Here is a 21740-nt window from a genome sequence, read left to right as displayed (position 1 = left end):
AGAGCGGGGGCGGCATGCTTGGGGAGGAGACGGAGCAGAGGTGAGCTGGGGTGGGGAGCTGCCGCGGAGGGAGGGCGCCTCAGGGCTGGGGTGGGGGGGGCGGGGAGCTGCCACAGGGCTCGGGGGGGGGGGCACAAGGTGGAAGTTTCGCCTAGGGCGCGAAACTTCCTTGCACCGGCCCTGCTGGTGTTTGAGCAATGGCAGGAAGATATTTTCGTGAAAGAAGGCCTAGTATAAACAGTGGCCCTGGGACCTGAGCTATATACAACTATTGTACCAGCTTTAACTATTTTGGCTAGGAGTGTGATTTTTCCTTCTGAAATAGATCGGTACAGTTCCTAGTGTAGACCCATTGTGCTTGTGTAAAAGTGCCGCATGCTGCCACAGGAGAATATCCGTACCGGTATAACTGCATCTACGTTAGGGGGGCTGTAACACTTCAACTGCAGTGGTATAATTCATGTGTGTAGACAAGGCCTGGTATTTGTAGTCATAAGCAGTGAAACAGCACCATAAAAAATGTGAATTCAACTTATTTATCTCAATTTAGTGGAAATGGCAAGGTCTGGTTGTGCCCATTTGGAAGTTAATGCTCATGGAAGAGTCACACATCTTGATTCACTAAAATGGGGCTGTAACTCATTTAATGTACACGTCACTGTGAACTTGTAAAACTCTGAAATGCATGTTTAACACAAAATGTTAAGGTTTTAGATGCAGGTGGGGCTTGGTGGTTGCTGTCATAGTGATGCTGTGTTCTTGCTCTACTCTTGCCATGGGAAGAAGGCTCTATCTGTGGGTTACTGTTCAAGGCCCCATCTACACTGGGGAAAAAGCATTTTTTAACGTGTTAGCTAACACGTTAAATACATCTTTTTTCCTAGGGCAGACAAGGATGGACCGTATTAGGTGCTTGAACTTCATTAGGATTCAGCACCTTGCAAAATGAGGTCTACTGTGTTTTAATGTTTAACCTGGCTTCATTTCTTTGTTCAGCATATTTTCCCTGTGTTGCTGAGAACACCTTAGAACATTAGCATTGAAAGAATTTTCAAAAGCGATGTCTTCGTTGCAAAAACGATGCGTTTTTATATCAAGATAGCTAAAATCCTAGTGGAGATAAGGAACTGTAGTTTTTATCTTGATATTAAAAGTACACCTTTTTGCAGTGAAGACTTAGGATCTTCCATTGATGCTTATTGATGCAGATTTTTCCTTTCATTTAGTTTGGACAATTAAAATAGATAAATTGGTTTTATTTTCTGGTTCTCCTGCCCTAGCCCAACGCTGTTAGTTTTTGGGTTGCACACATTGCAAGAGAATGTTTATATGTTAAATATTTCTATTAATGGGTTTTGTAAAATGTTTTTTTATCCAGAACCTATATTTGGACCCAAAGTACCCCTGCAAGAGGGAAATAACTATATATGTATGCTGATTCAGGGCTGGAGATTAACTGCGGTATACAATATAGGAAGAACAAAATGTATTACCTTTCTCTAAATCAGTGGTTCTCAACCAGGGGTATGTGTACCATTGGGGATATGCAGAGGTCTTCCAGGGAGTACATCTACTTATCTAGATATTTGTCTACTTTTACAATAGGCTATATAAAAAGCACTAGTGAAGTCAGTACCAACTAAAATTTCATAGGAATGATTTGTTTAGATTGCTCTGTATACTATACACTGAAATGTAAGTACAATATTTAAATTCCAATTGATTTATTTTATAATTATATGATAAAAATGAGAAAGTAAGCAGTTTTTCAATAATAGTCTGCTGTGACACCTGTTGTATTTTTGTCTGATTTTGTAAGTTTTTAAGTGAGGTGAAACTTGAGGATACACAAGACAAATCAGACTCTTGAAAGGGGTACAGTAGTCTGGAAAGATTGAGAGCTACTGCTTTAAATGAACTATCTCTTATAGCCTTGTAAATCTGAAATGGGAACTTCCGATTTCTGTAAAAATAGCCTTCTCTTGTATGAAACTGGCTTCTTTTGGTGTCATTTAAATAAAAATATATCTGTAGCACTGAGCACACTTTTATGATATTGTGACACAATAACTCACACTTAAACGTCAACAGAGATACTTCAGAGGGCCTGCAAGGTTCAATAACTCTGTGGTTTGTTTCGCCTATAATCGGCCATTATATTTTTACAAGCTCTTAAATTGCTACAGAGAGAAATTGCTTTGGATTGTAATGGATGGTTAAGAAGCTGCCAAGGATACCTTGTTGTATGGGGCGGAAACAGTTCAATACTATTTTGGTTTTATTTATCTAAGTTCTAGGCAATATAGCTTAAGTATAATTTGTATTACAAATACACTGAAGTGATAGCAGGACACAATATTATACTGTGCATTAAAGGGACATTGTCAAGGGCTTCATAAACATTTGGAAGCCTCTCCTTAGAGAAGATTAAACTTTAGTCATATTTGTTTGAGCTCTCTCTAGTCCTTGTTGTGAATCCCACACTAATAAACATCCATACTTTGATAGATGAACCTGCTGCTCAGGTTGCAGAGCTCTGAATTTGGGAATTATCCCTGTATCTTATCACTGCACGCAAGCTCCTTTCTCATAATAGCAATCATAATAATAAAAATAAGAAACTCTTGAGAGGCTTGATCCAGCTCCCATTAAAGTTGGTGTAATAATATGTTTCATTAACTTCATAGGGAATTGGATTCATTTCTAAATTAACATCTAGCGATTTCATGTGACCATTTATTTATTTATTTATTTTATTTATTAAGATGAAGAGTCCATGTTAGAGTGATGGAAAACTTGGGAATTAAAAATTCTTGACATTTGTGTAAGGGCATGGGTGGGTAAATGTGCACAAATACAGTTAGCTTTCATGCCCCAGATCCAGAAATTCAGAATTAACATTCTGAGAGAAATTGAGTAAAATGTTAAAGAAACGTTAGGGGTAGTCTCATTCTGCAGAGGCTAGCAACAGGTCTGAGAGCACCATGAATCTAGACCAAGGTTTAGGGTTGTTGGGTTTTGATTATTCTTCTAGATTTGATGAAGACGTGTTTACTTTCTCAGGAGGATGTTAAACGCTGTCTACTAAAGTTAAACATTTTTAAATCAGCATGTCCGGATAACTTGTATCCTAGAATTTTAAAAGAGCTTCCTGTAGAGTTCACTGGACCGTTAATTTCAATAAGCCTTGGAACATGGGGGAATTTCCAGAAGATTGCAAGAAAGCTAATGTTATGCCAATACAGACGGTCCCCGACTTGTGCAATCATTCCATTCCGGAAAGCCTTGCGTAACCCGAATTTTACATAAGTCTGAAACTTATATTGTGCAAGCATAAAAACCAAACAATTACAACAAAAATATTGCATTTACCTTAATCCTATTGTTATCCTGGCACGCTGAAGGCTGCATTTTGGTGGTGGATGACAATGGGCTTAATTTGTAGATGAGGAAGGAGAGGAGGAGACAGACATTACATCATCGGGGTCGTCGGAGGGGGCTTTGGAGGTGGAAGGCTGTAGAGATGTGGACGTTGCAGGCCTTTCAACCTTCCTTACAAACTTATCAAGAGATGACTTGATAGTGGCCTTTTTCTTCTCTTCATATATCTGTCTATAACAGGCCAGCGTTTCATCAATGCCTCTGTTCACTCTCAAGAATCGTGAGGAATTGGGGTCCATCTTCTCAAACCTTGCCATTGCAGAGTCAATCTCACGGAATGCAAGTGCCATCTCCTTAGTGTTGAAGTGTCGTGGCTCTTCTACTTCTTCAACTTCATCCTCCGCTTCAGTCTGCTCTTTTACTTTTGCTGCTTCTAATTCTATAAGATCCTCATTTGATAATTCAGCTCCATGGGATTCAATAAGCTCATCAACATCACCAACATCAACCTCCAGCTCAAGCTGCTTGGCAAGCTTCACAATTTCATCTGCCACCTCCTCATATGTTTCGTCTTTTTCAAAACCTTTAAAGCTGTGTACAAACTGTGGGCATGCTTTCTTCCATACGGCATTCAAACAAACCTGGGTAACCTCTGCCCAGGCTTTAGCAATGTTTATGATGGCTTGGTAAATGTTATATGATTTCCAAAAATCGCGTAAAGTCTTGCCAAACTCTCTGTCAGTTGCTTCTACTGCCTGTGCAAATGTTCTTCGTAGATAATAGGCTTTAAAATTAGCAATGACCCCCTGATCCATGGGCTGTAGGATTGAAGTCGTGTTAGGAGGTAGAAACACGACTTTTACATTAGGATGAAAGTCGTCTAAATGTGCAGGATGTCCAGGAGCATTATCGACGATAAGCATAATCTTGAATGGGATGTCGTTTTCTCTGCAGAATTTTTCCACTTCAGGGATAAACAAATTTATAAACCAGTCTTCGAAAAGTGCCATTGTGATCCAAGCCTTTCGATTTGAACGGAAATGAACTGGAAGGGTAGCTTTGCTAATGCCTTTAAACGCATGGGGATTTTCTGAATGATAAACAAGCAACGGTTTCAATTTGCAATCTCCAGCTGCATTACCCCCAAGCAAAAGTGTTAGCCTATCTTTCGCAGCCTTAAACCCTGGCATCGTCTTTTCCTCTTTTGAAATGTATGTTCTGTCTGGCATTTTTTTCCAAAACAATCCAGTTTCATCAACGTTAAAGATTTGCTGTGCTGTATAACCACATTCTTCTATAAGTTTTCGTAACACTTCGGGATACTTTTCAGCTGCTTTTGTATCAGCACTAGCAGCCTCATCATTCACTTTTACATTGTGAAAATTTGCACGTTGTTTAAATCTATTAAACCACCCATGACTAGCCACAAACTTTACGTTAGGGTCACTGTATTTTCCCTTTACATCATCAAAAATACTTTTAGCCTTTGCTTGAATAATCATTAGGCTAAGCGGCACACGTTTTTGAATCTGATCTTCCATCCACATTGTTAATAACTTTTCCATTTCATAGATAGCACCAGTACGCTGCTTCATTATGACTGTTGATTTTAAAGGAGCAGAGCCTTTCACATGCTCTTTTATGCGTGCACTATCATTCAAAATACTTTTCACTGTTGAGGTAGCCAAATCGAGTTCACGAGCAATTGACGACAGGCTTTGTCCGCCTTCATACTTTTTCACTATTTTCATTTTCTGCTCTAAATCAATCTTGTTTCGCTTACGAACTGGTCCTGCGCTCTTGCTATCACTTGGTCGCTTTCCAGACATGATTTGAGTGAAATAATAGGGTGAAATAACAGAAATACAGTATCACTGAAATGACACGAGACTGAGAGACTGTGAGAGCGCAAAGCCTTTCCTCGTAGGAGATGCTACCGCTGTATTCCTCCGCACACCGCACTACAGGACTTTGTGTTTCTATACACTATGCAATATTTTCCGCAACTCAAAAATTTTATTTATACCTTATGGAACTTTTTGCGTAAGGTCGAATTTGCGTAAGTCGGGTCTTGCGTAACCCAGGGAGCATCTGTAATTAAAAAGGATAAACAGGATGATGCAGGTAATTATAGGCCTGTCCCTCTGACATCTATCCTGAGCAAGATAATGGAGTGACTAATACACCACTTAATTAATAAAGAATTAAGGGAAGCAATATAAATAATGCCAATCAACATGGGTTAATGGAAAATAGATCTTGTCAAACTAACTTGATAGCTTTTTTTGCTAAAATTACAGGTTTGATTGGTAGAAGTAACTGTATTGCTGTAATATACTTAGACTTCTGTAAGGCATTTGACTTGGACATTTTTATTTAAAAAAAAAAAAACCCTAGGAAAAGATAAAATGAACATGGCACACGTCAAATGGTCTAAAGCTGGCTAACCAATAGGTCTCAAAATGCAACAATAAAGGGCAAATTGTCATTGAACAGGAGGGTGTGATGCTCCCCAAGGCTGTGAGGTACCTCGTGACCACCTGCTCATAGTGTGCAGAAGCCTGCTGTCTCTGCCTGCTGGGAGTCAGCTCTCCAGCCCCACTGGCCATGGGCAACACAAGCACTCCCCAGGCAGGCCCTGCTGTCTCGCTCTAGATTAGCTATAAGTATGCTCCAACTGTCAAGCCTTCCACACATCCTCCTGGAGTGACCAGCCCTTAGTCTACTGGACATTCACAGAATTCACAGCTCCTTTGGGAGCAGCATGCATTAGTTTATGAATTTCACCTCAGGATCATCGCTCCGTTTAACACACAGCTCTTAGGTATGTCTATAATGAAAACAAGTAAAAGTGTATTTAACGAAGAGTAGAAATTGAAATGATAGCAAGTAGAAATATTGGAAATAAATGGTTACATGTAAAATAAAAGCATAACACGCATTCTAGAACCTAACTTACTTAACTAGTTACCGTTGTTACCCTGAAAACAGATTTAGGGTAATCTCCAGAATAGCTAACCTATTACCCACACCTGGGTTTACCAAGGGTTCCCTCAAGAGAGGTGAATTTAAATATCTCCTAAAAGGTTTTCCCTTAAAACCACACACATGTGCTCCTCAACCTGTTTCCTCAGGTATGGGTCTCCAGGGTGACTAAGGAATTTCCCAGAGGACATGGATACAGCCTTCTGAGAAATAAACTATTAACCTAAAATAGTGTTTTTACCAAAACATGGCACCTTTTTATTGGTGCAAATAACAGTTCCTAATACAATAATAATATAAAACACAAATCCCTTGCAAGTTAGAGAGCACCCCAAACCGTAATAACATACAGTTTGAGATCATTCTAAGTGTCTGTGCCCTGCTTCACATGGCCAGTCTTTTGCAGGACACTGACAGCAGCTCTTAAATGTTCCTTAAATCTTACAAATATACATTCCTTTTACAACTTACACACATTCATACACCTTTATTAACCAAAGCACACCCATATGTACAATAACACTATACTGTACTATGCTATGATTATAACTGACAGGCTTACTCTGTCTGCTGACTTGGCTGCCTTCTCCTCAGGTCTCTCTTTCCTTCCTCTGTGCCCCAGTCTGTGTCTCTGCGTTCCAGTGGCAGGGCAGGACTCCCTCTGCTACTGCCCTGCTGCTGGTGCTTTACTGGCAGCTCCTAACCCTCCGGCTGCTCGCTGACACACTGACTTTTTTATACTGTCATGTCAGAACTTTCTAGACACTTCTTCTAATATCTTCCTGTCAAATCATTCTTGCACATGGCAACTGCCCACATTCCAAACTGCCAGGTCTGTTTTTAGCCTGCAACCGTTGATTACCTCAGTGTTAGGATCTACTGACTGTTCCCCTACTTTGGTTTTCCTGTCAATTCTACAGACACTCCCTGCGTTACGCAAACCCGACTTACGCAAATCCACGCTTACGGAAAAAGTTCCGTAACCTTTTTTTTTTTTGCGTAATCATTGGGTATAAGTTCCCGATTTACACAAAATTCGGCTTGCGCAAGGCGTTCCGGAACGGAACGCTTGCGTAAATTGGGGAGCATCTGTATTTTTATTGCTATGTGACCTGCAGTTTCTAATGGTGGAGTGACTCTTGCTTATTTAAAATGGAAGCTAGGGATACAAAATGGAGACTGGGGAATTTCTCTGATATATCAGTTCCTTCCTTAATAGTTTGATGCTATTTCTATATCTAGCCATCACCTACTAGTGAGTTCGGTGGGTGTTTGGCTTTGTCCAAAGTTGGCTCAAGTCTCTCTTTTTGAGACTGAGCATATGTTTCTTTTCATTGGCACAATACCTTACTTCCCCAATTCTGCCTCACTAGAAGGATGTAATCATTTCGGCTCTCTCCAACCATTTAAGCTTCCTTTTCATTCAGTGTATTAAGATAAGCATCTCAGTCACCACCAATATCTGAAGCATTAAGATCACTATAATAGATGCAAAATTGCTTGCATTCCTGTTTGTTTTATTTTAATTTCATTTCATTTGTAAAGTGACATATAATTATCATAACTCTGTGTGTATTGGCTTTGACTCTTATAACAAGTTCTTGCAAATATAATATTACACTCATACAATTGTTTAAGCAAAACTAGGGTAAAACTGTTACATGACATTTATGAGTTACATTTAGATAAGCAAATGGTTGGCTGTAAATTGCTCAAATTAAATTTTAATACATGTTTTACAAGTTAATTTTAAATTTCTTTTAATAAACCCATTTCAATTTCCAACCTTTTTTGAACTATTTGTAATTTAACATACATTTTCTTTGTCCAACAATACACTAATATAATAAATAATGTACAAACAATTTGTACAAAATGGAGTCTGGGGAATTTCTCTGGTATCACTGTCATGTCTTGTAGTATTGTTCAACAGTGTTTTTCAGCCAGGTGGGCCCTGATCCTTTTTTCATGAAACAAGTCACACTCTCAACTTTTCTTCCTAGAGAAGGATCCTGTGTGTTTCCTTGCATTCTCCTGTTGTACCAGACTAGTTCTTTAATGTTTGACATCAACAGGACACCTTCCTGCCATGTGTTCCCTCATGTAGATTTTTGTGATCTCTTGTCAACTTCACTGTCTTGATTAGCTGGTGGCTTATATGTAAATAGACTTACAATTACCAGCCAGTCTACTGCCCCTTGCCTGAACAATTCCTGTTTATCATCTTCGAGTGACTTGTCTTACCTTGCATCTACACCGAAAACTATGTTCTTAAGATATGTATAACTTTTTAAAATAATATCCTTACATACATTTCAAAGTGATTATGACAACCAGCAGGCTATGGGCTCTCAGTAGAGACCTTACATGACTTCCTTTGGCTAACTATTATGTAGATATGAGACCCCGGGGATCCCTAAAACCCCCTATGGACTCTGTATACTCTCTGCCAGTTGGCACCAACGGGTCCCTGGTCAGAGTGTGTTTCTAGCTGGGTCCCACAGGGGTTGGTTCTTGGCCCTACCCTATGTAACATTTCTGTTAATGACCTGGAAGAAAACATAAAATAGTCACTGATAAAAGTTTGCAGATGACACAAAAATAGGGGGAAGGTAAATAATGAAGAGGACAGGTCACTGATACAGAGCGATCTGGGTTGCTTGGTAAGCTGGGTGCAAGCAAACGGTGTGCATTTTAATATGGCTAAATGTAAATCTTTGAACAAAGAACATAGGCCATACTTACACAATGGGGGAATGTATACTGGGAAGCAGTGACACTGCAAAAGACTTAAGAACATAAGAACCGCCATACTGGGTCAGACCAAAGATCCATCAAGCCCAGTATCCTATCCTCTGACAGTGGCCAATGGCAGGTGCCCCAAAGGGAATGAACAGACAGGTTATCATCAAGTGATCCATGCTCTGTCACGCAATCCCAGCTTCTGGCAAACAGAGGCTAGGGACACCATTCCTGCCCATCCTGGCTAATAGCCATTGATAGACCTATCTTCCATGAATCTGTCTAGCTTCCTTTTGAACCCCGTTATAGTATTGGCCTTCACAACACCCTCTAGAAAGGAGTTCCAGAGGTTGACAGTGTGTTGCGTGAAAAAATACTTTTTTGTGTTAGTTTTAAACCTGCTACCTGTTAATTTCATTTGGTGGCCCCTTGTTCTTGTATTATGAGAAGGAGTAAATAACACTTCCTTATTTACTTTCTCTATACCACTCATGATTTTATAGACCTCTATCATATCCCCCCTTAGTCGCCTCTTTTCCAAGCTGAAAAGTCCCAGTCTTATTAATCTCTCCTCATACGGAAGCTGTTTGATACCCCTAATAATTTTTGTTGCCCTTTTCTGAACCTTTTCCAATTCCAATATATCTTTTTTGAGATGGGGTGACCACATCTGCACGCAGTGTTCAAGGTGTGGGCATACCATGGATTTATATAGAGGCAATATGATATTTTCTGTCTTATGATCTATCCCTTTCTTGATGATTCCCAACATCCTGTTTGCTTTTTTTGACTGCCGGTGCACATTGAGTGGATGATTTCAGAGAACTCTCCACAATGACTGCAAGATTTCTTTCTTGAGTGGAAACAGCTAATTTAGACCCCATTGTTGTATATGTATAGTTAGGATTATGTTTTCCAATGTGCATTAATTTGCATTTATAAACATTAAATTTCATCTGCCATTTTGTTGCCCGGTCACCCAGTTTTGTGAGATCCTTTTGTAGCTCTTTGCAGTCTGCCTGGGATTTAACTATCTTGAATAGTTTTGTATCATCTGCAAGTTTTGCCACCTCATTGTTTACCCCTTTTTCCGATCGCTTATGAATATGTTAAATAGGACTGGGCCCAGTACAGATCCCTGGGGGACACCACTATTTACCTCTCTCCATTCTGAAAACTGACCATTTATTCCTACTCTTTGTTTCCTATCTTTTAACCAGTTACCAATCCATGAGAGAACCTTCCCTCTTATCCCATGACTGCTTATTTTGCTTAAATAAACAAAACTTTTGATTTGGGGGGCATGGTGGATAAGCAGCTGAACACAAGCTCCCAGTGTGACGCCAGAAGAGCTAAATACAGTCCATGAATGTATAAACAGGAGAATCTTAAGTAGGGGTGGTTAGGTCATATTACTTCTGTATTTGGCTTTGGACCGGCCACTTCTGGAATACACAAAAAGAACAGGAGTACTTGTGGCACCTTAAGAGACTAACAAATTTATTTTAGCATAAGCTTTCGTGGGCTACAGCTCACTTCTTCAGATGTATAGAGTGAAACACACAGAAGATATTTATACATACAGAGAAATGAAAAGGTGGAAGTACGCATACCAATTGTAAGAGGCCAATCAATTGAGATGAGCTATCAGTAGCAGCAGAAGAAAAAACTTTGAAGTGATAATCGAGATGAAGGTGTGAGGAGAACTTAAGGGGGGGGGAATTCAATTAGTGTAATGACCCAACCATTCCCAGTCTCTGTTTAGACCTAAGTTAATTGTGTCTAATTTGCATATTAATTCGAGTTCAGCAGTCTCTCTTTGGATTCTGTTTTTGAAGGTTTTTTTGTTGCAAAACTGACACCTTCAAGTCTGTCACTGAGTGATTAGAGAGGTTGATGTGTTCTCCCACTGGTTTTTTAATGTTATGATTCCTGATATCAGATTTGTGTCCATTTATTCTTTTGCGTAGAGACTGTCCAGTTTGGCCAATGTACATGGCAGAGGGGCATTGCTGGCACATGATGGCATATATCACGTTGGTAGATATATTCTGGAATACAGTATCCAGTTCTAGTGTCCACAATTCAAGAAGGAAGTTGATAAAATGGAGGGGGTTCAGAGAAGAGACAAAAGAATGATTTAAAGGATTAGAAAACCTGCCTTATAGTGATAGCCTCAAGGAGCTCAATCTACTTTGCTTAACAAAGAGAAGGTTATGGGTGACTTGATTACAATCTGTAATTACCTACATGGCAAACAACTAAGTAATAATGGGCTCTTCAGTCTAGCAGAAAAAGGTGCAACACTATCTAATGGCTGGAAGTCGAAGCTAGACAAATTCAGACTGGAATTAATGCATAACATTTTTAACAGTGAGAATAATTAACCATTGGAACAACTTACCAAGGGTTGTGGTGGATTCTCCATCATGACCTTTTTAAAATCTAAACTGGATGTTTTTCTAAATGATCTGCTCTACGAATTATTTTGGGGGAAGTTCTGTAGCTTGTGTTATACAGGAGGTCAGACCAGATGATCACAATATTCCCTTTTGGCCTTGGAATCTATGAATGATTATGACAAGTCCCAGTTCTCTAAACATGCAACTCTTTAATGATCATGGGTTAAGGAACATGTGGTATTTAATGCTTTTTCAAACTGCAGCTAGTTAGCAAAGATTCCTTTGTTATGTCCAAAATATACTATGTGCTTTATATACTGTAAGAAGACAGGTCTGTGCCCCAAGAGTTTACAGTCTACACAGATAACATAGATCTTGTCTGGATGCATATTAGCTGTGATCCTGAGGGATTACCTTGACCAGGTAATCTGTTAAAACTACAGCTGCATTGTCTTCACTAGAATCTTAACATGTTAACAGATTCTCCTTGAAAATCATTTGAGGCTCTGCAATGACCTAGTCTTGAATGGTTTTCTTAACCAAATTCAACCTCAATTCAACTAGGACTATGAACTATGCTTGCTGGACATGATTTTGTCAGATCAAGGTTTTGAAAGCCATTTCCAGCATGTAGTGTGTAGAGAGAGATTATATTTCACCCTTCCCCCCCCCCCCCACTTCTAGAAGTGACAAGTGTAGGGTTTTTTGGAGGTTGAGTGATTTATCAGGATAATTACCACTTCCATCCTGGAGATACTGGGATGCTTAAGGATTATTACGTGCTTTGAAATCCTTACAAGGACCATATCGTGTTTTGTCTTTGTGCAGCATCTAGCACTTTGTGGGTGCTACCAGAAACAACTTAACCAAACTTGATAGACAACAGTGGCATAGGAAATGCATATTTTGTTTTGGATACTCTTAACCTTTAGCTTTGTGTTACAAACACTTTTTTTTACTAGTTTATTTTGCAGTACATCTCTACCCCGATATAACGCTGTCCTCGGGAGCCAAAAAATCTTACTGTGTTATAGGTGAAACCTCATTATATCGAACTTGCTTTGATCCGCCGGAGTGCGCAGCCCCGCCCCCCTGGAGCACTGCTTTACCGCGTTATATCCGAATTCATGTTATATCAGGGTAGAGGTGTATTACCAAAGTATTGTAAATACTGTCCTTGTATTGCCTGTAATAACAGATGCCACATAGGCTTCCATAAAACTTCTACAGGTTTCCAACTGTTTAATTTTGTCCATCTTCCTCCCTTACAGGAAGATTAGAGATGTCTGCCTTTAGAAAAAGACTGTCAATGGATTCTCTAGTAGCAGTACTTAACACTCCAAAATTGAAAGGTGGTTGTGCTGGTTCACAAGATGTCCAGGTGTTGTAGACATATACAAGGGGAGGGATAGCTCAGTGGTTTGAGCATTGGCCTGCTAAACCCAGGGTTGTGAGTTCAATCCTTGAGGGGGCCATTTAGGAATCTGGGGCAAAAATCTGTCTAGGGATTGGTCCTGCTTTGAGCAGGGGGTTGGACTAGATACCTCTTGAGGTCCCTTCCAACCCTGATATTCTATGATTCTATGAAAATCCCACTAGTTGTCTGTGTGTCTGTCTCTCTCTCTGGATCTGAGTTGCATCTGGAGTTGACATTTGTGTCTTGAGTTGCTGCAGCCCCCATTCCTATTTTATAATGTTTACAAGAAACTGAGCCTGACATTGAAAAGAGCTCAGAGCTCCCAGTAAGACATGAAAGTAAATGGCCAAATTTTCAAAAGAGCTCAGCACATTGGGTAGACACTGGGTGTGGGGCTGTTTCGAAACCTGGAGCAGTTGCACTTTAGCAGAGGGACCTTAGTGGGTGGTCTTGTACATGTGATTTCACAAAGTTATTAACTTAATAAATTACCCACTTTTAGGTATGTACAGGATGCCCATTACCATGGTATCACAGCGCAACCAACTACACTTTATGGCATTTTTTTCCTCTTCCCCTTTGTTCTTTTAAAGTAGGAGTACAGATTTGTTTCCTCTTAATACTCTAGCATACGTTTCTATAACCTAGTTTTGTAATATAATAGCAAAGCATATCTTAAATAGGTTTTGCCTGTAATAACAGATGCCAGATAGGCTTCCATAAAACTTCTACAGTGACTTGTTTTAAAATCAAACTACATTGAGTCTGCTAATTTTGTGGTTCTTTACATTCTGGATTAAAATGAGATGTTGAAAACATGTAATCCCCAAGCTTTCTGAGGTTCTGAACTAGGGTTCATGAAATGAAATTAATAGGCAGCAGGTTTAAATGAAATAAAAGGAAGTATTTCTTCATACAATGCACAGTCAACCTGTGGAACTCCTTGCCAGAGGATGTTGTGAAGGCCAAGACCATAACAGGGTTCAAAAAAGAACTAGAGAAATTCATATAGGATAAGGTTCATCAATGGGAATTAGCCAGGATGGTGTCCCTAGCCTCTGTTTGCCAGAAGCTGGGAATGAGCAACAGGGGATGGATCACTTGATGATTACCTGTTCTGTTCATTCCCTCTGGAGCACCTGGCACTGGCCACTGTCAGAAGACAGGATCCTGGGCTAGATGGACCTTTGGTCTGACCCAGTAGGGCCGTTCTTATGTTTTCAGGCAGGTAACGCTAGAGCAGTGATCTCTTTCAGGGAGTTAATATATGTACTCTCTTCTGAGCCTTATCTTGCAAGGAGCTGAGAGCGCCTTTAACTCTGTGGTGCTTGATACTCTGCAGAATTGAGCTCTCAAACTGCAGCACATGCCAATGCTGAGGTGGGGGTGAGCAACAGGCTGCTTACCAGCTAGGTAACATGGCCTCAGCCAAATGATAACCTGACAGAACAACAGATGTTACATATGACTATAGGCTTCAGCAGAAAGCGTAGTTAAGGTGAGTGTAGGATTGTAACCACATACGGTCACCACCTGGACACACTGAGGTCTGGTCTACAAACTTACATTGGTATAGGTACATTGCTCAGGGGAGTGAAAAAATCCACACTGCTGAGCAACCTAGTTATACCATCTAACCCTCAGTGTAGACCAGGGGTAGACAACCTATGGCACGCATGCCGAAGGCGACACACGAGCTGATTTTCAGTGGCACTCACACTGCCCGGGTCCTGGCCACTGGTCCAGGGGGGCTCTGCATTTTAATGTAATTTTAAATGAAGCTTCTTAAATATTTTAAAAACCTTATTTACTTTACATACAGCAATAGTTTAGTTATATATTATAGGCTTACAGAGAGACCTTCTAAAAACGTTTAAATGTATTACTGGCACGCGAAACCTTAAATTAGAGTGAATAAGTGAAGACTCGGCACACCACTTCTGAAAGGTTGCCGACCCCTGGTGTAGACAGCACTATGTTGACAAGAGGGCTTTCTCCATTGACATAGCTACTGCCTATCGTAGAGGTGGATAACTATGTGGACAGGAGAAGCTCTCCCGTCGGTGTAGTAGCGTCTTCACTGAAGTACTACAGTGGTGCAGGTGCACCGGTACAGAGCTGTAACCCTTAATTAAATCACCGTGCTTTTGAATAATTCTGGGGGAGGGATTGTTTCTAGAGCAGTTTAGTTGCAGTTAAAGTAAAGCAAGTTAAAGAATAAGGCCTGGCCTAAACTAGAAAACGATGTCGTTCAAGGATGTTAAGCCAACCAAGTCCCTGTGTAGACAGCGCTAGGTTGACACAAACATTCTTCCATTTACCGAGCTGCTGCCTCTCAGGGAGGTGTATTACTTACACTGAGTGGAGAACTCCTCCCATCAGCATAAGGAGTGTCTACACTTGAAGCGCTACAGCGCTGTAGCATTTCAAGTGTAGACAAGCCCTAAGTATCTTTTTTTTTCCCCCCCACCCCCTTCTCTCCAGGAAAGGCCAGACTTTGGCATGTGAAAGTAGTTATTCCGAGACTCCGTCTTTGTGTTAGAACTTCCTTGTGTATAGAATTAGGCCTGGTCTACACTAGAAAATTAGGTTGGTTTAACTACATCAGTGGCGTTGTTAAGACAACCTAAGTCCTTTTGTAGATATGGTTAGGTCGACCGAAGAGTTCTTACATCAATCTAGCAACCACCTCTCAGGGAGGTGGATTACTTATACTGCAGCTGTGCCGCCGTAACATTTTTAAGTGTAGAAAAGCCCTTAGTGTGTTAAAACATGTACAGTGAGCTGTGTGAATGGGGCATAACACCATTAAAAATGCTTTTAACGTGTTATTCTACTTTGAAAATAGACTGTGTAGAAATGGGTCTTTTTGTGTGTGTCTGGCACATGAACTGATATGCTCAGTTTTACAAGTAAAAAGGCTCAGCGAACTCCTGTTGAGATCTGAGAAGAAAATTAGGTTCATTGTGGATCAGCCTCACCATCAATAAAAGATTTTGCATGTGTAGTTAGCAATTCTGTTGATGCAGCAACCAGGTTAGGATTCCTGTTCATGCTCCCAGTGAAATAGTGCAATTAAATTGGGTCTGTTGGTGATTGGCTTGTTTCAGGCTCTGTCCATTTGCTTTTTCTGCCCTCAGGCAGCCTATACATCCACTCCTGAGCCAGAAGTACGGTATACTAGTGCTTCATAGGACTAAATGCACAACTGTTTAATGAACATTAGCTGTGTGGCCTAAACTGACACAAGCCAGGAAATTCCAAGTTAAGAACTGGGAGTCTGCTTTAACTTGGAATTTCCTGGTTTCTGTCTAAATCACACGCTGCCTGTTCGGGGGCGTGAGGGTAGGTTGTTGAATTCCTCTTTTAAAGAAACAACAACTGAGGTTATAAAAATATGTATTTATCTCAGAGCTTGGAAAGGTTCCCAGTTTGGTAAGCCTGTGAACAAAGAAATACTGTTGAAAAGTCAACATTTTAAACTGGGACCCTTTTTCTAATTAGTTATCCCACGTGCAGCAATGACTGTTCTGTATATGTACAATGGCGGACTTTTATATTACAGGGGATCTGTAATTTAAAAATAAAATAAAACTTAATACCCAATGCAGTTGGACCACACAAGGTTTATGCACTAATAATTTGTTAGACTTGTTAAACTGGAAGCAGAGTAAGTTATAGGAGCACAAATCTGCTCTAACAACTTTTTTCACTTTTGTACCTCAAATGGTGTAATTGATTCCTCTGCCTTTATTAATTTTTGTCTAAAACTTCACTCTGGGACCGAAACCTCATAACCCCATGTTTCAGTCTGGAATGGTTTTAATTGCCAAGTTATAAATTCCTGGAAAAATGCCATTTTATATCTAACATTGACAGAACTTTAACTATTGTCCCATGAATACCTGTCTTTAATGGCTACAGCTCAATAGTGTCACAGTAGTAAAGTGATAGTCAAGATTGAAAGAGCCCGTTTTTATTTCTCAATCACTTGAATTCTAGTTTGGGGCTGAACTTTTCCTTGTTTCTGACCCACGTATGTTTTGGAAAGTAATGATCTCTGTTCAGCTCTTTTAATAATACTTGCATAGCAGTTTTCATTTAAAGATCTCAAATACTGATTAATTTAACTTCACTTGGGAGATAGCTAAGTATTATCCCTGGTTTGCAGGGAGGAGAAACTGAGGCTCACAGTTTAAGGTCCTGTCTGTGTTACCCCAGTCCAATTGTTTCCTTTACATGAGGTTGCAACCTAGTTAAATCGCATCTGGATCTTTCAATATAGGTTGACGTGGTCTAGTCTTTTAACATAGTCATGATTTCAAACTCTCTGAGCCTCGTTTTCTCTCCTCTGCAAAACAGGGATAATATTTGCCTTCCGAGGAGGATAAGGCGATTATATCCATTGGTATCTGTAAAGGCAATGGTTGTAGCATTGGTTCAAGAACAGTCAAGCCCTCTCTACGTGGAGGAAACTGTTTAAAAAAAAAAAAAAAATCCCACCATTGCGAACATTCAGCTCCACTGCTGCTGGAAGCCCTAATGTAGACAGACCACTGGCATTTAACACCATATGATAACGCTTTCTCATCCGTGCTGTGGCTTCCAACATTGCTAACCCTTGTGGTGCTGGACTGGTGTTCAGAATTTCTATAAAAATGTCCCTCGCATAGGTAGGCCCCATTGTTGTAACTGGGTCCCCAGATGTGGTTGTACTTGTAGTTCTAGATGGGGGCATTCCTGCTGTGCAAATCCACAGAATATATTTATTTACTGAACTCTGCATCCAGCCCAGGGTAGACAGGTCTTCCGCAGATTAAAGTGGATCAGTTTAGCTGTGATCAACAGCTCAACTGGAAATACCAACTCGCTTCAAGAATCTTGCAATTCTGGACAAAGTCACTTTGTCAAGTCCTTAAATGACAGGCCTATAGTCTTGTTCACGCTCATTCTTCTCCTTCTGTTTATAGTGGCCTTTTAAGCCCTGATCCTGCAGTGAGCTCTGCCCATGGATCTCTCTGCAGGATCGGCACTTTAGTGACAAGAGTTGGAGAAACCTTAGAGGGTCCCAAATGGGTGGGCAATACCTTGGCTGGGAGCAGTGCTGAAGCCTGCATCAGTGCCAACAATTAACAACATTTCACTTCCGATTTGCAGGAATTGGGTGGCCTTGGTGCATTAGGTGGAACTTCCTGCGCTATGGGAAAGAAAACCAAGAGGACAGCAGATAGTTCGTCCTCTGAAGATGAGGAGGAGTATGTTGTGGAGAAGGTGCTAGACAGGCGTGTTGTGAAGGGTCAAGTGGAGTATCTTCTCAAGTGGAAAGGATTCTCTGAGTAAGTCCAACTTTCCTTCTGACTTGGGCTATCTTCTTTAGCAGCGCTCCAGGCAGTGCTTCAAATTTGACCTTCGCTGCCCTCATTCAAGCTTTCCTAAACACCTTCATGGGTGGAGCTTGCCTTCTTCACTCCAGATAAGAGTGGCGTGCATCCATTTAAATTAGTGGGTCACGAGGAGAGGGCCTGGGATCATAAGTGGGTTGTGAAACACTGGCAAAAGTTACTTTCCCTTTGGCGTCTGCGTTCCCTCTCTCACTTCATGGAGTTGGTAGTTCCACTTGAGTTGTTCACCAGCACTCTCGTCTATAGTCTTCCTCCTCACTTGAGCATCAGTGACTGATTCGCGGGTGAAGGTGCACCTGAGCAGTTATTGTCTAGACTTATTGTGGAGATGCTATTAACTGCAGCTTGGGTAAATGGCTGTTTAGAAGAGGGATACTTCAAGTGCCTTTTAAAAAAAAATCTCCCCCTTAACTTCCTCTTAATCTGCCCCAATGGGGAAACTTTTTGCAGGTTGTGTGTCCTCTGTGTTTGTCATGGCTTTTGGCCAGATCCTTGGGGAATCTAGTAGTCAACCATGAAGCACAGCCATGACTGAAAATGTGCAAGGTTTATATCTTGGCATGGGATGTTTAAATGGATGCACACTGCTTTGTGGGGGGGGGGGGGGACATTTAACACAGATGATCAGAAAGGAAAGTCCTGGGGGGAGGGATTGGGAAGTATGTATTTGCAAAGAAAATCTGGTAGAACCTTGTTTAGTCAAACCTGGTTTATCCATATGTCTTCACTCAAGATAATGACCTCCATTACCGCTGCAGACTTCCAGGTGATTCTAGAATAATCAAATGCATTCTCTGTCTCCTGTTAGTCTGAGATTATGCTTCATTTTGAAACCTTCACCTTATGAGTCACTTAGCAACATGGCAATCTGTGTTCATGAAGTGCAAGGATGTCTAAAGTATTGATACTGCAGATGTCTGGGCTCCCAAAGGAAATGGGGAACCCAGCTTAAAACCTTTGCTAACAACTAACTTTCTTTGCCTTAGAGTAGGTCAATGTCTATGATCTTTGGATGGCAACATTAAAACTTCTCCACCTCTGTTTTAATTGTTGTTGCCCATCTTTTCCATGGCAGGGAACACAACACTTGGGAACCCGAGAAGAATCTGGACTGCCCCGAGCTGATTTCTGAGTTTATGAAAAAATATAAAAAAATGAAGGAGGGTGAGAACAATAAATCAAGAGAGAAATCCGAAAGCACAAAGAGGAAATCCAGCCTCTCCAACAGCGCCGAGGACATCAAAACCAAAAAGAAGAGGGAGGTGAGCTTGCAGGATTTTCCTTCACCCCATTGTGCCACAAGCTTCTAGCTCTGTTCTGCACAGACTATATTGATCTGTGCTGGTGGAAACCATCTCCTACCTGCAACCTCCTAAAAATTACATGAGAGAATTTTAAAAACGAAAGAGTCAAGAGGGTGTATTCTGTTAGGCAAACTGGCATAGAGCAACACCTCAGTTTGGCTGTGCTTCAGTCTGCCAGCTTTGTACCGCTTTCAGGAAAGCTGCACTAGAATAGGATGAACTAAATGCTGCCTCTGACTCCAAAAAATGGAATCACTAAAAATAATTAGGTTCTTAAATATAATAAAAATTAATAAACAAACAAGGAGGAAACTGCAGTAAGCTAGGACACAAGAAATACAGTTTATTGTTTGACTGAAGAAAGAGACTTTAAATGCTGATTTAAGCTTGACATAAACGAAGTGTTTTAAAGTAGAACTTGCCTTAAAACAATACGTGCCTAAAGCAAGAGGCTTTCCTGTATGTCCCAGTCTGCAGCAATTATTTGGGGCTCTAGAGAAGATGCATCAGTAAAATGCCTGCTCTTGCTGCTCATAAATGTTTCTCAAGCATTCATTCACTGCCATATCTAGGAGCAGATTTTAGGGAAAAGTTAATCTTGGGGTTTTTTTACATTTCTATCTGTTTGTTGTAGTGTCAATTTAAAATTTGTATTTATTTATTGTACTATGTGCAGTTACTATGGCCTGATCTACACTGTGGGGGGGATCGATCTAAGTTACGCAACTTCAGCTACGTGAATAACATAGCTGAAGTCGACGTACTTAGATCTACTTACTGCGGTGTCTTCACTGCAGTAAGTCCCCCGACGGCTAATGCTCTCCCATCAACTCCGCCTGCGCCTCTCGCCCTGGTGGAGTACCGGAGTCAACAGGAGAGCGCTTAGCGGTCAATTTATCGCATCTAGACTAGACGCGATAATTTGACCCCCGCTGCATCGATCGCTGCCCGTCGATCCAGCGGGTAATGTAGACAAGCCCTAAGAGGCTACATTAACTATCTTGAGTCCAAATAAATTTGAATATCTAAAAGGTCTGGCATAGTTAGGATTCCCAGCAACTTCTGTGCAAAGTAGGACCCATCTTCTCTGCCCTTCCCTTGCTTTCGTTATTGATTGCTGTCTCCCACTGGAATGCTGCTGGGCTCTTCTGCTCTTCTCTTTTGAGAGTTGTTGCAGCAACTCCTGAAAGATGCATCTCTTTGTGCAGTTGGCAAGACATTGTCTCCTCCTGATACACACAGCTGGGTGTTGTACAGATCTCCACTGTGACAGCTCTGGCTCCTGAGCGTTTGGCCATGGACTCTGTCATCTGTACCAGCCAATAACTGCCATGATACGTCACTGAGAGAAATACATTTTCCAAGATGAGTCTAGCTAGTAAGGGCTTCAAAGGTCAGAGGTGAAATCCTGGCTTCCTTGCAATCAGTGGCAAAACTCCCATTGATTTCAATGTGGCCAGATATCACTCCCAAACTTTATACCTTTAAAGTAGACCTGGGAAACCAAAGTAAGTTTTATGGAGGTCATGGGCTTAGTCTTGTTGAGGCAAAGCGCTATTCATAGCTGTGACGATTACAAAAGACTGACAGGCCTTTTTAATCTGTTAGCAAATATTTAAAGAAACCCAGCCATTTAATTTTCAAACTCTGGAGGCCAGAACTACAGTATAGGCTGATGGACAGTAATGCCCAGGGAAACTGGGGAAGGTCAAGCAGCTATAGAGAGAGTATCATGTAGCCCTACTTAACCAGATTGCAGAGGTGGTGGGGTGGACCTTTCATGGTCAAGAGAGGAAAGGAAATCAAGGAATACAACAGAGCTGGAGAAACATGGTGCTTTCTCTTAAAACAGGAGCTCTGTGTTTCAAAGCACTGCACAGACTTTTAACCACCATTAAAAGCCAATGGGGCATTGAAAGTAAATCCCCAGACATGGCTTTGAAAATGTAGGAAATCCAGACAGGATGCTGGAGGTAATGATGCCTGTTGGTTAAATTACTGGCACTGCAAGCACCTTGATACTCAATTATGATGAGGGCAAGGGGGCCTTGTTGGTTGAAGTATAAAATAAAAATGTTGACTCCCTTTAAAAAAATAAAATAAGTTT

At 40.8% G+C, this 21740-nt stretch overlaps 2 protein-coding genes across 2 annotated transcripts in view; one reads left to right on the top strand and one right to left on the bottom strand.

Moving 5' to 3' along the window:
• The window catches only part of CBX5 (chromobox 5), a 66101-nt gene that overhangs the window by 27319 nt on the left and 17042 nt on the right, over nucleotides 1–21740 (top strand). The window contains exons 2-3 of the mRNA XM_034793090.1: nucleotides 18085–18263; nucleotides 19405–19591. Coding sequence (XP_034648981.1) covers nucleotides 18127–18263; nucleotides 19405–19591 — 324 coding nt within the window. The 5' untranslated portion in view covers nucleotides 18085–18126. The remainder of the gene's footprint in view (nucleotides 1–18084; nucleotides 18264–19404; nucleotides 19592–21740) is intronic.
• LOC117889199 (tigger transposable element-derived protein 1-like) lies at nucleotides 1784–7115 on the bottom strand. Its single transcript, XM_034793085.1, has 2 exons — nucleotides 6929–7115; nucleotides 1784–5472 (listed from the first exon to the last, which is right to left on the bottom strand). Exon 2 carries the CDS (start codon nucleotides 5208–5210, stop codon nucleotides 3435–3437), a length of 1776 nt encoding a protein of 591 aa, XP_034648976.1. The 5' UTR covers nucleotides 5211–5472; nucleotides 6929–7115; the 3' UTR covers nucleotides 1784–3434.

The sequence above is a fragment of the Trachemys scripta genome, chromosome 16, assembly GCF_013100865.1.
Source record: "Trachemys scripta elegans isolate TJP31775 chromosome 16, CAS_Tse_1.0, whole genome shotgun sequence".
Lineage (NCBI taxonomy): Eukaryota > Metazoa > Chordata > Testudines > Emydidae > Trachemys > Trachemys scripta.
The sequence above is the reverse complement of the archived record's forward strand: the minus strand, read 5'-3'. Positions and strand labels throughout refer to the sequence as shown.